The 16,013-nt window shown below is 37.3% G+C and overlaps 1 protein-coding gene across 1 annotated transcript in view; it reads left to right on the top strand.

Annotated features, from left to right (window-relative positions):
• Positions 1-13,110, top strand: part of LOC121413950 (neuronal acetylcholine receptor subunit alpha-10-like) — a 57,315-nt gene extending 44,205 nt beyond the window's left edge. Inside the window, exons 4-7 of the mRNA XM_041606972.1 lie at positions 2,173-2,436; positions 3,554-3,840; positions 5,434-5,698; positions 8,522-13,110. Coding sequence (XP_041462906.1) covers positions 2,173-2,436; positions 3,554-3,840; positions 5,434-5,698; positions 8,522-8,897 — 1,192 coding nt within the window. The 3' untranslated portion in view covers positions 8,898-13,110. The remainder of the gene's footprint in view (positions 1-2,172; positions 2,437-3,553; positions 3,841-5,433; positions 5,699-8,521) is intronic.
• Positions 13,111-16,013: the final 2,903 nt, after the last annotated feature.

Raw genomic sequence — 16,013 nt, 5'->3', positions numbered from 1 at the left:
GAGGGAGGTAATTGTAACATATGGTCATTCGGGTCACTAAATGATAGCTTTCAGCGCATTCAACAATTTAATCCGTCGTAGTCAGAATCATTATACCAAGTGTCCAACTCCCTGGCTACATAATTATGGGTCCATGGTGTCTTCTGTCAGACCACTACAGTAATTATCTACAGCAGAATGATGTCGGGAAACAATAGCTTAATAGATTATCAGCGGAAGGAGTATTTTGAAACGAAATTATCAGGGATAAAGGAAAACCGTAATTATCAGACGAGTACAATGTACAGAAGAAAAAAAGAGAATAGCAGAGATGTCAATTATCAAACGAGCTTTTAATTTCCAATGGAGGATTCACACTCGAGTTAATATTTTGCTAGAGCTGAAAACTGGGAGCCAAGATTGCAGAAGGAATTGTAGAAATCGTAAGCGAAAATGGCACTTCTGAGAGATAGTAAGGAACATGGAAGCATTTATATTAAACACTTTACACTGCCTCTCGGTAACAATAAAAAAGAAACCGAGAATTATTGAATCGCAATCAAAAGGATAGAATCTCCTTTTTTTTCCTTGGTTGTTGCAACCTCATTCACGCATGAGGGAGTAAACAATTTGAATAAAGGATTCCAACAGTTCTCTTGGCGGGTGGTATTTGAATTTCAAGTTGATACCCCAATGGCCCAATCACAGAACATGGTCAAGAAATATCTACATGAAAGTTCCGTTTATTTGAAATAATGCTTCAATTCCAATAATTTTAATTAATACGAAATAAAGAGGTTTGACAGGCTTTGCATGTCTCGGGTCGGACTAACTCAACATTTCGATTTTGTGTTGACGATGAGCCATGTATGAAGTGTTTTGTTAACCGTCCGACATGGAATCCATGAAAACACATTTATTTGATGAAATCATGGAAATATAAGCATTATATCAAAGGGTTTGTACTTTTCTTGTTTCTTTACCATTTCCCTTGATTAAGATATCAAACAAAAGAGCGGATATTTCTATACATGCGATTTTCTTTTTGAAATTCAAAAACCGCCCAGCAACATTAACCAAGTGACTATAGGCGCCGCTTTTCCGACGGCGGCGTCAACACCAAATTTTAACCCAAGGTTAAGTTTTTGAAATGACGGTATATGAACATAGTTCATGAAACTTGGACATAAGGTTAATCAAGTACCAGTAAACATCCTGCCTTAGTTTCATGTCACATGACCAAGGTCAAACGTCATTTAGGTTCAATGATCAAGGTCACATGATCAAGGTCATCAATGAACTTTGGCCACGTTGGGGGGTATTTGTTGAATTGCCATCATATCTCTGTAAGTGTATTGGTCTAGTTCATACAACATGGAAATAAGAGTAACCAAGTTACTCACTGAACATCTTTGGCGAGTTGTAGTTTTCAAAGTCAGCACTGCTGCTATATTGAATCGCATGATGCAGGTGAGACCGCCAGAGGGCATGCCACTTGTTTATGTCATATACCCCCCCCCCCCCGTCAAAACAAAATGAAGGAGTGACCCTCGAATAACAGGTGAATTTACCACTTGTATCCTAGTATTTCTTATGAAAAGAAATCAGGTCCCCTGACATCGATTCTATGAGGGGCCATATTGTAAAGTTGATAGAATTTTTTATTGTAGGTTCATTTATTTCCCTTCCTCTCACCTTCGCACATACACGAACTTCACTGATATACCTGTTTCCACACGGATTTATTTGGTCCGATGCCAAAGTTGTCCAGTTGCCAACCCATCTATCATTTGGTCTACCATCAGTTCGTCCAATATCCACATGGTGTAGTTGCCATTTCGTTCACATACCATTTGGTCCAATAAGACTAAGTGACAATTTGGTAAAATGAATGAAAATAAAACGAATATTAGACCAACTGGTTGTGGGACAAAATGGTCCTAGACGGAATGTATGGACGGAATGGCATAAGGGCATTTTCATACACGGCACAGTTTTACACACTTTTCATTGTGTGTATGATTATCTCTAAAACAACAAATGATCATACACACAATGAAAAGTGTGTAAAATTGTGTCGTGTAACGTCAGTCACCGTGAAAATGCCCATGAGACTAACTGAAGTTAGACCATGTGGTAAGTGGACGAGTTGGCAGTGGACGAATTGTCAATTTACCTTTATATTCTATACAGGGGTGACCCAAAGGACTACGCCTACGGCAACTCCAGCTCTGCGAACATCATTCTGAACCACAAGGGAGTCATCCGCCTGGTGTCCAAGCCTTTCCTGCAGAGCAGCACCTGTAAGATCAAAATCCGCTATTTTCCATTCGATCGTCAAATCTGCCACCTCAAGTACGGCTCCTGGACGTACACCCAAGAATATGTCGACCTCCATAACTCGACACAGACACCCGACTTCTCGGATTACCTTGTCAATGAGCAATGGGATATATTGTAAGTACAGACACTTCATTTTTGTCTCGCCTGCAGAGCAGAGCGAGACCACCGGCGCCGCTTTTCCGACGGCAGCGTCAACATCAAATTTTAACAGAAGGTTAAGTTTTTGAAATGACAGCTTAACTTAAAAAGTATATCGATCTAGTTCATGAAACTTAAATATAAGGTTAATCAAGTATTACTTACGATGTTGATTCAGTTTCAGGCCACATGACTAAGGTCAAAGGTCATTTAGGGTCAATGAACTTAGACCACGTTGGGGAATCAAAATCAAAGTCTTAACCTAAGGTTAAGTTTTTTTTTTAAATGTCTTCATAACTTAAAAAAGTATACAGACGTAGTTCATGACAACTAGTCATAAAGATGATGAAGTATTAATAAATATCATGCCTGAGTTTCAGGTCACAATATTAAGGTCGAAGGTCATTTAGGGTCATTGAACTTTGGCCAAGTTGGGGATATTTGTGGATTCACCATTATAAATCTGAAAGTGTATGGATCTACAATGTAGTTCATGTATCTAAGACATAAGAATAATCAAGTAGCGCTGAAAATTCCGTGCGAGTTTCAGGTCACATGACCGAAGTCAAAGGTCATTTAACGTTAATAAACTTTGGCCATGTTGAGGTAATTGTTAAATTGCCGTCATAACTTTGGAAGTTTATGGATATAGTTTATAAAATGTTGACATGAGGGTAATCAATTATCAGTGACAAGTATTAGGTCACATGATTAAGGTCAAATGTCATTTAAGGGTCAATGAACATAGTATTATATCATTATATGAATCGTGTTTTTGTGAATAATTACTTTATAGTAGTTTTCAAAGTCAGCACTGCTGCTATATTGAATCGCATAATGCAGGCGAGACTGCAAGAGGCGCGCCACTTGTTACGTATTCTTCATATTTTATGTTTTTATTTTCAACCGGGTCTTAGTATCGGAGGACATTATCAGTAACCAATTAAATTACTGGGGTTCAGAAAGATCGTTTTATAACTTTTGTTTTCCCCTCATTTACTAATCCCATTCCACCATAATCCTGCCTACATGTAAATTCTGCCTGAATGATCTCTAAAAGTTTCTTCATTGACTTTCATATTCTTTTTCGCAGAGATGCCTATTTCAAACGGAACGTGGAGTGGTATGAGTGCTGTCCCGACCGTTACGTCGACATTACGATGTACCTCAGTCTGCGTCGAAAACCCCTTTATTACCTCTACAAACTCGTCATGCCCATTGTTCTCCTCTCTGCTCTCTCCATGGTCGGGTTCCTCATGCCCTACAATGTCGGTGTCATCAAGGCCAGTCTCAGTGTCACGCTCACGTTGTCGATGACGGTGTTCTTGCTTCTTGTGGCTGAAACCATACCGCGGACATCGGATAGCATGCCTCTGATCAGTGAGTTTTCAGTCTACACTGTTAGAAAATTTATACTTAAAATAAAAGAAGTTCCTGCAGCAGAGTCTCGAGAACACCTGTAATCTTACCAGATTGCGTAATCTTACAGGAAATTGGTATTTGGTGTATGGAACCTTACAAATGTCCTTTAATAAATCAGCATTTTCCCTTTGAAACAGACCTGTTCTGTTAAATTGCAGAAAATTCCTTTTTTATGAATTTGCACAATGATTCTGTTATTGCTTTCTGCAAAATTTTCTTTTTTTCTGTAAAATCAGGGGTTTTTTAACAGTGTATAATGGGATCTTAAACATGCGTAGCTATCTGGTTGCGGAGAAATAGCAAAACGAATCTTTAAAAAAGTAAGGTATGTTGCAATAATTAATGAACGAGGAATGAGCAGATTTTTTTGTGTAAATATGTTGAAATTTGAACGTCGGGATTCATAGAAAGAGACAGATTTTATGAATTGATCATAACCATTATTTTTTAGTTATTTGACCTTGAACGGTATTGTTATCACTGACGTGTCATCAGCAATGCTGGGTTTGCTAAGTTTGCTTCTGTACAAAGCTTGGAATTTGAAAAAGGATTTGTGTATGTTAAGTCAAATGTGCATTTGAATATCCGACTCTTGAGCTTCTTTTTTTTTGCTGCATTTTGCAATACACTTTGTTAGAGTAAATATGTAAACTTCAGAATAGGATGGTTGGAACAAAAGCAGAAACCACTTTGGAATTTGATAATGTGTTTTGAAGTAATTCATTGCAAAATAGCGTAATTATTACGCTATTGTGTAATGTATTTTGAAGTTTACGTATTCATAATAGGGTGGTTGGAATAAAAGCAGAAACCACTTCGGAATCTGATAATGCTCTCAGGATTTTTGGATTGCTGGCAAATAATAGCTTTCATTTGCTGAACAAGAATCACTCTCTTATATGCTTCTGCCTACAAGTGGTTGCCGGCGGCATAACATTTCCGAGTTTTTCGTCGTATACCCGTTCGCGCTCTCGTGATAAGGACACGCATTACGTATGAAAAATGCATAAAGGAAAAGTACAAACAGATCCTTTTTTTAAGAAATGCCACAAGTCAGTATTTCATTAGCATATAGATATGACATGTATTGACGGTCTTTGTGAGGTTTACCCGAGAATGCCAATCGTCAGCTATTAAAATCCAACGAGTTCATAATTTATATCTGGAACATAATGATAAAGACCAACATTCTTGTTTTAGGTTTAGCTAAATCTGTAGTTTAATTATTGATGACTAAATGCAAGGCAAATCTTTGCAGTTGACATTTTACAATACTCTTTCTACTGAGAGATTTACAATGGGTTTTTTCGCCACGGAAGTACGAAAAATAATTATGCAGTGATTCCAGTCAACATGTGAAATATACAGTTTGATTAAATAATTGACACATGTGACGTCTTGTCAATTTAACTGGCTCAGAATTAGACGATGGCTTAAATTAAAGCAGAGCTCAGAATATACGAGTAGGTCAGTGTAACTGATCACCATTTTCCGTTTACCACCTTTAACATTATATATTCTTTTATTCATTTACTTTCCATGCCGTCGTAGCGGAATATTACATAATAATCATGGTTCTGATTGCGGTGTCGACAGCCATGAACATCGCGGTGCTCAATATCTTCCATATGGGCGAGAGCGGTAGGCGGGAGGTGCCGGAATGGTTGAGAAAGCTGGTGCTCTACTACGCCGCCCGTGTCATGTGTATGGGCTTTGTGGTGAACTACTGGAAGGAAATGATGTCGGCGAGAAAGCAACACGCCATGGACCCCGATCGGCTGGCCATGCTGAAAAAGCAGCGATTCTTTGCAGCAAGGTTGGTCATTAAAGTAGCCAGCCCGATCTGTTATGGATTTATTCTACGAGTGCATTCGTAACACCCCCATATGCTCTAGTTCACCCTGACAAAAAGTTTATTGTAAAAATAGCAGAAAAAATTATAAAAAATATTGCCGAAGGTTTGGGAAAAATTCATCAAATAATTAAAAAAGTTATTAGAATTTCAATTATTTGATTTGTGACGTCATATGCGAGCAGCATTCCTACATAGCGAATGGTAAAAAATCAATGAAATGTCATTTTCTCAGAAAATTGAAAATGGTTTTCACTGTAACTTTTGTATATCAATAGACAAACGATTTCACACCAGATCATGAAAAGAAAACAAAATTAAGTCATCAGGAACCATACAAAATTTGAAATTCATACATTTTATATTACATAACACATGGGGCAGCTGCTCGTTTATGACGTCACAAATCCAAAATTTTGAACCCTAATAACTTTCTTACTCTTTAACGGATTTTCCTCAAACCTTCACCAATATTTTTTATTATTTTTTATGCTATTTTTACAACAAAGTTTTCTTCAGGGTGAACTTTCCCTTTAAAGTATTTGCACGAAGGGGCGCGATTAGCAGTATTCTTGGGTTCGCCCCGCCTTTTGGATCACATGGAGTTCCAGAATTATAGTACTTTGTAAGAAGAAATTAAGAAACCCCTTAGCTTCTTAAGCACGTTTAGCAAGTCACTGGGTTGGAATTTTGCACCTTTATGTCATAAGGTGCAGAGTTGCACTTAACTTTAATAAAGGTGCCGCAACACAACAAGGGTGCATAGTTACACATTTCATAGGTGATCCCACTGTGGCACTAGGCAGCGCCATTAGAGGTGGAAAGACGTTCTTGTATGGTTCCTGGAAAAACACAATGTTTGGAAGAAAGGAGATCAAATGATGAAGCAATGTATGGGTGTATGGCATATATGGGGGATTGCTAATTAGAAGGGATTATGAGAATAAAGGAGTAAAAATGTAACCGTGTCATAAAATTACCTGGATTCTAATTAATTGATTTTATTATATGGTTATATTGGACCCAAATAGTGATCTTGTGAAAAAGTAACCATCCAGCCAAATAAAGAATCTATTAGATTTTCAAAGATTTTGGATTAGGGCAATAACGCGAATAACATGTCAAGTGTATACCCTGACTGATAAATCTATGTCATTAAATGATTGCATTGCAAGGTGTGGCTTTAATTAGTCTTAGAGACTATTCTATTGTTACGTTTTCTGAGGGTAAATATAGGACATGTAAATCAAATCTTAAGTAATTATCATTTTAACAGGTTATGTAGTGATAAGAGGATAGGATGTATTGAATCATGGAGCTATAGCTCTATGGTACAATGATCTTTACAATCTTTACTCTTGTTTGCGTTTCATTGTTTGAAAAAAATGAAAAGCACCACCATCTGGTACATCCAATGACAATGAAATTCTCAGCGTCCTACTTGTCATGCATTGTCATTATTATTCAAAGTAACTTTTTTGTTTCAGTGGACTTGAGTTTAGATGACATACAACTAACTAGAGTTACATATGTGGTAAACAGTCAGTCGGCAAGCCCTGAAAAGTAGCTTCTTTTATCCAAGTGATATTCATGACTAGAGGGTTTTTGCATAGTTAATGAGCTTGGTGCGAACCAAAACACCTCTTTTTATTCGGCAATTGCTGCTCTAAATATTGACCAAATTTCATGTTTTGGGTATCTTTGTAAAGAAGAAGAATTATTCTTTCGGGTCATGTGTTTTGATTTTTAAAAGGATGTAATATAGGGACAACTTTTGATCTAAAACATGAAACAAAATAATTTTTTCATGCAGAAAATGTTGCTTTTACACTTAGTTTCTGTTTGAGCATAAATGATTTTTAGATCATGATAAAGCTGAAGATCTAAGCTTTAATATCATATGATTTTTATAAGAAGATGTATTTTAGATGGGTCAGCAGCCAGCTTTTCATAGGTCAAGTACATTAAGCAGCTAAAAAACAAGAATACTGCACTCTGATTGGTCATAGAAACCACACACCCACGCAAATTCTAATGTTCCCCACACTGGGCCTCTGCAAGGTCACACTCACCATGCGGTAATCTCTTTAAATTAGCCGCGCCTGTTGTTCTGAAAACATTATTCAGCCAATCAGAACTCGGGATTTTATGTTACTCAGAAATTTCAGAAATATCGTCTTGCATCTTGATGGAAAAAGCTGGCTGCTGACCCATCTAAAAGATGCCACGTATCAAGAGTGACATTGTAAGAAAGTATAGAGTTTGAGCTTTCTGATGATATAAACAATGTTGGTGCCTAAAACGCAAAATGTTGCACAATTTGCAAGTGAAAACAGAGGAAGAAAATTATCGCTAGAGGGTATTCATTTGTCTCGCAATCTACCATAGTAGACTACGAGACAAATGAATACCCTCTAGCGATTATTTCAATCCGCAATAATGAACCTATTTAGTATTAGAAGAAAATTATGTTTGATGCATCTTTTCAGGTGAACAAATCACTTATCTATCAAAATATTTCATTCAAAAGATATGACCAGTATAAAAGAGTAACATTTACTCTTGCCCATGGTACAAAAATCATATTACTCAAGGAGAAAGTGGTTAACTTCTTTGAGAAAGAAAGTCTCACTATTCACGAGATTTTGCAGGGACATGAATTCAGCCACGAGAGGACTTGGATAAATCTTGCTCATTTGCTCATTAACACAGGGGCATGCCGACTAACTGTAAATTCCATGGGAACTGAGGATACATTATGCACTTTGGGTTTCTTTTTCTCCACAGATACGGGGTATCGTATACACCGTTGGTAGCTAATGATGGCATGGGTGGCGGCGGACAGACTAGCAAACACGCCAAGAGTAGCTTCACCGGCGTACAGGACGACGGCGAGAATGACGAATGGGCCAAGTTTGAGGAGAACCTGTCGGAGACCGGTGACCACCGGCTATCCCAGCTCGAAGTCGGTGTCGACAGCATCTTGAAGAACATGCGGACAATGAAGCGGAGGATCGACAGAAAACAGAGGATCCAGCGAGAGTGGGCGCTCTTCGCCACCGTCATCGATCGCCTCCTCTTCTGCATCTATGCCTGCTTCACTATCTCCATGTCCGTGGTCGTACTACGAATAACGCCCGCTCAACAGGAAAACGGGCTATAACATTCATTGTACGCGCGAACCAGGGACCCATTTGATCAAGAGTTACAACTACTGTAACTTTGCCATTGTGGCAACTACCATTCAAACCTTGATTGTGTGTGGATCTGGGCCCTGTTACCATGGTAGTTACCAGAATGGCTGAGACACAGTAGTTGTAAGTCTTCGTAAAACGGCCCTCATCAAGATTTGGGTCTTGATCTTCTTAAAACCTGACTGGACTTGAGACATATTTAAGATCGAACTATAAACTCGTTATTACTAGTAATTCAAGAATCCCAAAGCCTAACCCATGCCTGTATTTTGCGACGAAGTGGAATGCAAGCCAAACTGAAGGTTCTTTTGACTGTGTAGAGAAAAGGAAATCGCAGAAGATGATCGGTCAAAATTCGAGCTAAATTGGACCGACAAGACTGAGTTGAAATCACTACACTAGTCGGGATTTTAAATACATTTACATCATGTCCTCGGGCGATTTCCAGTATTGATGATGGTCTTTAGTGTTGAGGTTGTGAAATAGCCTAAATCGGGATCCAAATCCCGAGCGACGGTCAGATAAGACGGCATGACATAAAATATAGGACCGGGTAATGATGTCACGCCTCTGACTTATCTCTCAACTTCAGTAAGGTTAATTTCGTTTTTTGAAATTTCCGATTTCTTTCAACGTCAACTATTCTCCCCCCCCCCCCATTTCAGATAAATATTTTATTTCACCGCGGTTGAATTCCTCTCTTTTAACGGTTAAATACAGAACATAATTTCACCAGGACCTCTTCCACCCTGAAAAAAAGATGATGATAGTGATGATGATGATGATGACGACTACGATGATGATGATGATGATGATGATGACGATGATGACGATGGTGATGATGATGATGATAATGAACAGCATTTGTATAGCGCCATTTATCTCTCAAACCATTCAAAAAGCAAAGGCCCCCCCCCCCTATGACACACATTATTCACAAATTTCAGAACAGTTTGCAGATACAGCTTTTGATGTCGCAAACAAACGTTCACAAATGTTTGACTTTTAGCTTGGTTTGTGTTGCAAGAATTCGTTCTTCAGTGAGATGCCGTCCCGGGATGTCGTTCTGCCGTAGGCGATGAGGTGAGCACTTCAGAAACATTTACTGTCACAGCAAACTTCCGTGTGAGATACCGTTCATGTTCATTCTTAAATTGGTCCCGGAATCCAGTTCAGTGGAAAGCAGCTTGAGATGTAATGGGAACGCTCGAAGCGGTTTTGGAAGAGATCATTACTGCTCTACCTAATCAGTTTGGTAATAATTTTTTAAAAATATCTTTGCCTGTCTTAGAAGTTCTATGTTTATGGAAACACAATAGCGGGAGTTTATTTTCATTTGGTCTAATGCCATTTCATAAACTGTCAACTCCTCTACTATCATTTGGTCTAACATCGGTTCGTCCACATGGTCTTATTGCCATTACGTCTAATAAACAGTTGATCCAATTGCCATCAAGTCCATATACCATTTGGTGTAATTAGACTACATTGTGTTAATTTGGCAAACTGAATGAAAATAAAACAGACATTAGACCAACTGGTTATGAGACTAAATGGTCCTAGACGACCAATGGTTGATAAACGAAATGTTGATAGACGAAATGGCATAAGACTAAATAAAAGTAGACCGTGTGGTGAGTGGACGAGTTGGCAGTAGACGAATTGGTAATTTACCGAAGCGGGTCTAGACGACATGTCGCCCATGCCCCAAATTTGTAAACAAAAAATACCCTTGTTATTCTGTGCCCCTTGTTTGCACCCTCGAGCAAGTTGAGTCGAGAATATAGGGGCTTTTATTGCTTATCAAAGAATTCCGCCCCTTCCTTTGTATTATCATGGAGCTATTACTCCTCTATGGTATTATGAAATCAATCCTGCATCTGCCTCTAAATTAGGGTACCACTGCACCAAAAAAAATTTCCAAAAAGTGTTTATGATCAATATCATACCGTTTCGTTCAGAAATCATTTACATGTGGCCGTAAATTCGGTATAAATGGATGGTGGAATGCCAACTTTCTCAAATCAATAGCCAACAAAAGCTCATTTATATGCCATAAATTGTTACGAAGAGAAAATAAAGTTATTCATCTGGACTTACTGTTATTGAAACGGAGAACAGTTTCACATCCGATCCTGGAAGCTTTTCCAGCTTCTCTAAAATGTCGGGAAATCGTCGCTGCCATTTACGATTGTCTTTCCGCCCTTTCACACGGCAAATAAAGCTTAATTTGAATGATGATTTCAGTGAAAAATAAGGTTAATGACGAATTTTTAGCACGTGTGAAACCAAATTAGAACATGTTAGAATCACGAAAGCTAACCACAATCACGAATTCAGATTCTACTCTGGAGGTGAATTCCAGTAAATTTCACTCAAATTACGTACGAATTTTTGCGTGTGAAAGGCTTGACCTCTAAACATCTTTTGGGGGCGGAGCTTACTTGACCTTTCAAGCACTTCCGTAGATAATACAATTGTTATTCACTCATCGTAGTTTGCATTTGCGATGCAGTGCTTTGATTGACAAGTCACCAAGGACACATGCCGCCTTCGCTCGGGAATCCGAATTCAAATCACAGTTTTCGAATGAGCATGTGAAACATGCGATGATTCTAAAGACGAATTGCAATCATCATTACAGTTCTGATTCAATATTCACGTGTGAAAAGGCCCTTTGAGACATCAAAGAAATTTCCGGATTACTGGATTGTAAATCCGTCAGTGGTTGTGTCGTAATCCTCATCCGTTTTTAGAGATGGGTTCTCCACGGCGGGAGCCGAAGAAGCGTCCCGTGGATCGGACGTAAAAATGTTCTCCGTTTTGTTAAGACCAGATGAACAGATTTATCTTCTCTTTCTCTCCCTGGATGATTCAAAGAAAACATCAGTTTGTTAAAAATTGTTTGAATGGGACATAGAACCTTGACCTCTAAATTGTGCTATGATATACATGTATTGTTCAATGTACTTTTTTTTCCTTTTGGCAATGTTGGGCAAAGTGAAACAAGTGATGCACCTAAGTGGAAAGTATTGCTTTGTAACTGACAAGGTCTATTTGAATTTATTATCTAAAATTGACTTTTACGAAACCATACGAAAGTTCAAGTCTTCAAAAAACGGAGATTGTACACCGGAGATGAGGATTTAAAGGGATACTTGCGTCATTTCCCTGTTTGTATGGATGCATGGGAACGATATGATCATTACTTTGATAAGTTTGCTTTACTTCTATGTATTTAGTTCATTCCATTATTTTTTATTATTTATTTGATTTTAATATATTTAATTGTTTTCCTCGTTTCTTTATTTGATATGTTCTTTAACATATCTTGTTATTTCTTTGTTTTTATTTTTTCATATCACAATTTTCATTTTTTTTTAATTCATTTTCTTCATTTTTTGGCGGGAGGGGGGTGTTAGACAAATGTGATGGTAACCTTTTCTTTGGCTGACCCTGTAACAAAACCTGCCCATAAGTACAAAGATAACGTCCCCGTCTGTTGTGTAAGATAAGGCAAAATTGGTCATTTACAAAAGAGAAAAATCTTACACAGCAAGCAATTATGCTTCATTTTCTCTCAATATTGCCAACGGTCTTATTAACAAATTTTGTGGTGTCACTCTCTGGATAAGGCTTTAGTTGTCTATATGTGTATAGTTCAAAATAGTAAAGTTTTAATGGTAAAGTCCATTCGAGGAAAACAGTAATTTGAACTAAAAAAAGATTTATAATGAAAATTAATGAAACTGGGTGTAAAAATTAAAGTTTTGCTAATATTTTACAAATCACTTATTATCTATACTATTCAGTGGTATGCAAATCTTGGTCAATGGTGTTACTAACTCACTCTTTCTATTGTGTTTGTTTATTGTTTGAATTATAGAATATGTCAATGTGTGCAGACGTTAAAATAAGGATCCTCTAGACTGAACCACAAAATATTAAAACTAATGCATTTCCACATGTTCAGGGAGAAATAAAAGTATCACTTGACCGTGAGGGAAAAAATCCAAACGTTTCATATTTCATACTATAAAATACAAAAAGAAACAATGAGCGAGTGATATCATCCCCTAATTTGCATACTTGACCAGAATGTGCATTAACTGTTTTGTGAAATAAAGTGAGAATTTAAAATGTTATCACTTTCTTATTTCAAATCGTATTTCAATGAAACTTTCATTTTGATATTTTTTTCTCTCTCTTCATTTAATTCAACATTTTTTGGAGGGGATTGAACTTGACCTTTAATAGAAAGCGCTTCCACCAAATGATGAACTCATTCACGTGTTATCCTCTTCTACATGTTTTAATTTCTTCTGCAGCAATGTATTTGAATGGAATATTATGCTTCAGCATGAACTGATTAAAACGTGCATCAGCTTTGCAACAAAGATATTTTGGACTTCCTGTCATGTCTGTGGTAGTTATTGTGAGACCCGGTCGTGATTGCGTTTGTTTTCGTTCAAAATAGTAGGGAGGTTTTTTTACCTGCGACGCAGAACGCTTTAAAGAACATAAAAAATGTATTATTTGCCATATGCCCTCCATTGCAAAGGGCATTTAAGAAGTCTTTGTCAAAAGTTGAATCAAAACAGTGGTTTCGTCGTGAATTCTGGACAAATCACATACTAGTACTTGCGATGTTGGTCAGCTCCGAATCTTAGGACGAAACTGCTTTGGCGTTTCACCAATTTTCGACAAAGCCTCTAAGCTATTCATTGTGATTTCACTTGCATTTTCAGTACATTTACCATGTTCTTGAATTTGTCAAGGTGCAAAAAAAAACATGTTACTGATTCATAATACATATATGAAAAAAATTCATGTAAAACGGCAAAGGTTGTTGATTGCTCGTATTACTGATGAAAAGACAACCCGTCTTCTAATTGATTGTCAGAAATCATTCTGCCGAAGTTCATGTCGTATCATGATTGGACATTCTGGACAATAATGGGTTTCAGTGAGACTTTTTTCGTAGCAATTGGATGATGAAATTACGCGCACGTTGCGTGTAAAAGGCGACACGCGCGCACCTGTTAGTGTAACAGGTGCGCGCGTATGTCGCATGAGTGTGTGTCCGGGTGAGTGAGGGTGTGTGTGTGTGCCATGTGATTGAGTTACAAAGACACACATATACAACGTGCCTGAATAAAGTTTTTGGTTCAATTTCTTTTCTGTCTCTCCCGCTCTTCGGTTAAAACAAACTTGTAAAAAAAGAATAGGATGAAAATTCAGATTTTTTTTATATATATGATGCTCCCTGAATATCAAAATTAGGATCTATCTATTTATATACGATAAGCGTTTGAAGGGACTTTGATTCATAAAAGAGGGTGCTTAATCTCTCTGATTTTTTTCTTTTTCTTTTAAAAACAAAAATAGAATCATTCACGGTTTATTCGATCAGGAGCGGTTCGGGGCGAAACATTTTGATGGGGCCTGTGTTCGACGTTGGTTTATGCAATGCAATGAAAATTGTAAATCATTTTGGCAGCAAAGTAAACGTAGGGGATATACTGACCTGACCTAGCTGCTCCCTCCCCCCAAAAAAAAAAAATATATATATATATATAAATGAGATGAGGCAAGGCCAACTCAACAGATGACACAGGACACCATTTATTTGCTTTAGCTTCCGTCTTTCAACTGAGACTTCGTAGGATGCGTCTGTAATTACAGACTATTGTGATAGTATGACCGTCTCCTATCTCATCTATCATCTATTGTCACATACTATCACAATAGTCTGTAATTACAGACCCTTCTGACGAAGTCTCAATTAAAAAACGAAAGCTAAAACAAATAAATAGTGTCCTGTGTCATCTGTTGAGTCGAATTTGCGGGGATGATAAACAAAATTAAAATGTTTTATAAAGGATGTCCTTTTTGCAACAAAAATTCGTGTTTATATAGAGTCCGATTTGCGCGAGGTGTAGAAGGTGGGTCGTACTAAAGCAAATAAGGTGAAGCCGACGACCGGAGGACCCGTAACAATAAAACATTCCTGTACTTGTTTAGGAGTTCATTTCAAGGAATATTTGCCAAGAGTATCGTTTTGTTTCCAAGACTTGTTAAGGGTAGGGTTTCACACGCCAATACTTGTTAAGGGGTGCATTTTCAGAAAATGGGATTGTTTAGGGTGCTTTTCGAGACCCCATGGTCGCGCATGGTATCCACTCGTGAATGGAAGTGCCCCTCCCCCCCACCGGGAGTTGGCCTCGCCTCATCTCCATTATGTTTAATATAATAATATTGATTGGTAGAAGTAAACTTATATCATCACACTATATGTACATATATATATATATATATATATATATATATATTCACACATATGTATATATAAATATATATATATATATAATATATATATATTATATATATATGTAACTATGTATATATAAATGTACATGTATATATTTATGATATTATGCGAGAGCGAACGTGGAGAGGATACGAACGAAAAATCACATATTCAACATGCTAAAAATGTTTTTCCATAGTATCCTCCGAACTCTGTTCGGGGGATACACCGGGGATACAATATAATCATGGCAACTGCATCCTGATGCGTTGGTCTCTTTCCCGGGTCTCGATATGTTCAGTATTAATTGAAAAATATCCATGCTTGGTCCGGCCAAGCATTTATAGCTTAATACACAGAGTAGAATTCACTGAGCAAATTGCCGACAAATAGCAAAATTATTGAATTTTAAACTTTACCAATATTTTGTGAAAACAGCTAGTCGTCATGATTATTCATTAGGTGGTGATGATGTCACATCCCACTTGTTCTTTTGTATTTTATTACATGAAATTAGATTTATTTAACTTTTTTTCTTCCAAGAACTAGAAAAATTGGATTGACAACTGATTTAGAGCATTCGATATTTATTGTTGCAACTTGTTTCATTATAGGGAGACATTATATTCACACAAGTATGAAATAATGAAAAAAAATGTGATTTTTTCTGATAACATAAACCCGGAACGTAAAAAACCGGAAAGTGGGGATGTGACATCATCACATCATCAGCCCACCTAATGAATATTCATGACGACTGTTTTTAAAAAAAATT

The sequence above is a fragment of the Lytechinus variegatus genome, chromosome 4 (genome assembly GCF_018143015.1).
Source record: "Lytechinus variegatus isolate NC3 chromosome 4, Lvar_3.0, whole genome shotgun sequence".
NCBI classification, from domain to species: domain Eukaryota; kingdom Metazoa; phylum Echinodermata; class Echinoidea; order Temnopleuroida; family Toxopneustidae; genus Lytechinus; species Lytechinus variegatus.
Note: the sequence above shows the minus strand (reverse complement) of the source record. Positions and strands in the feature narration are given on the sequence as shown.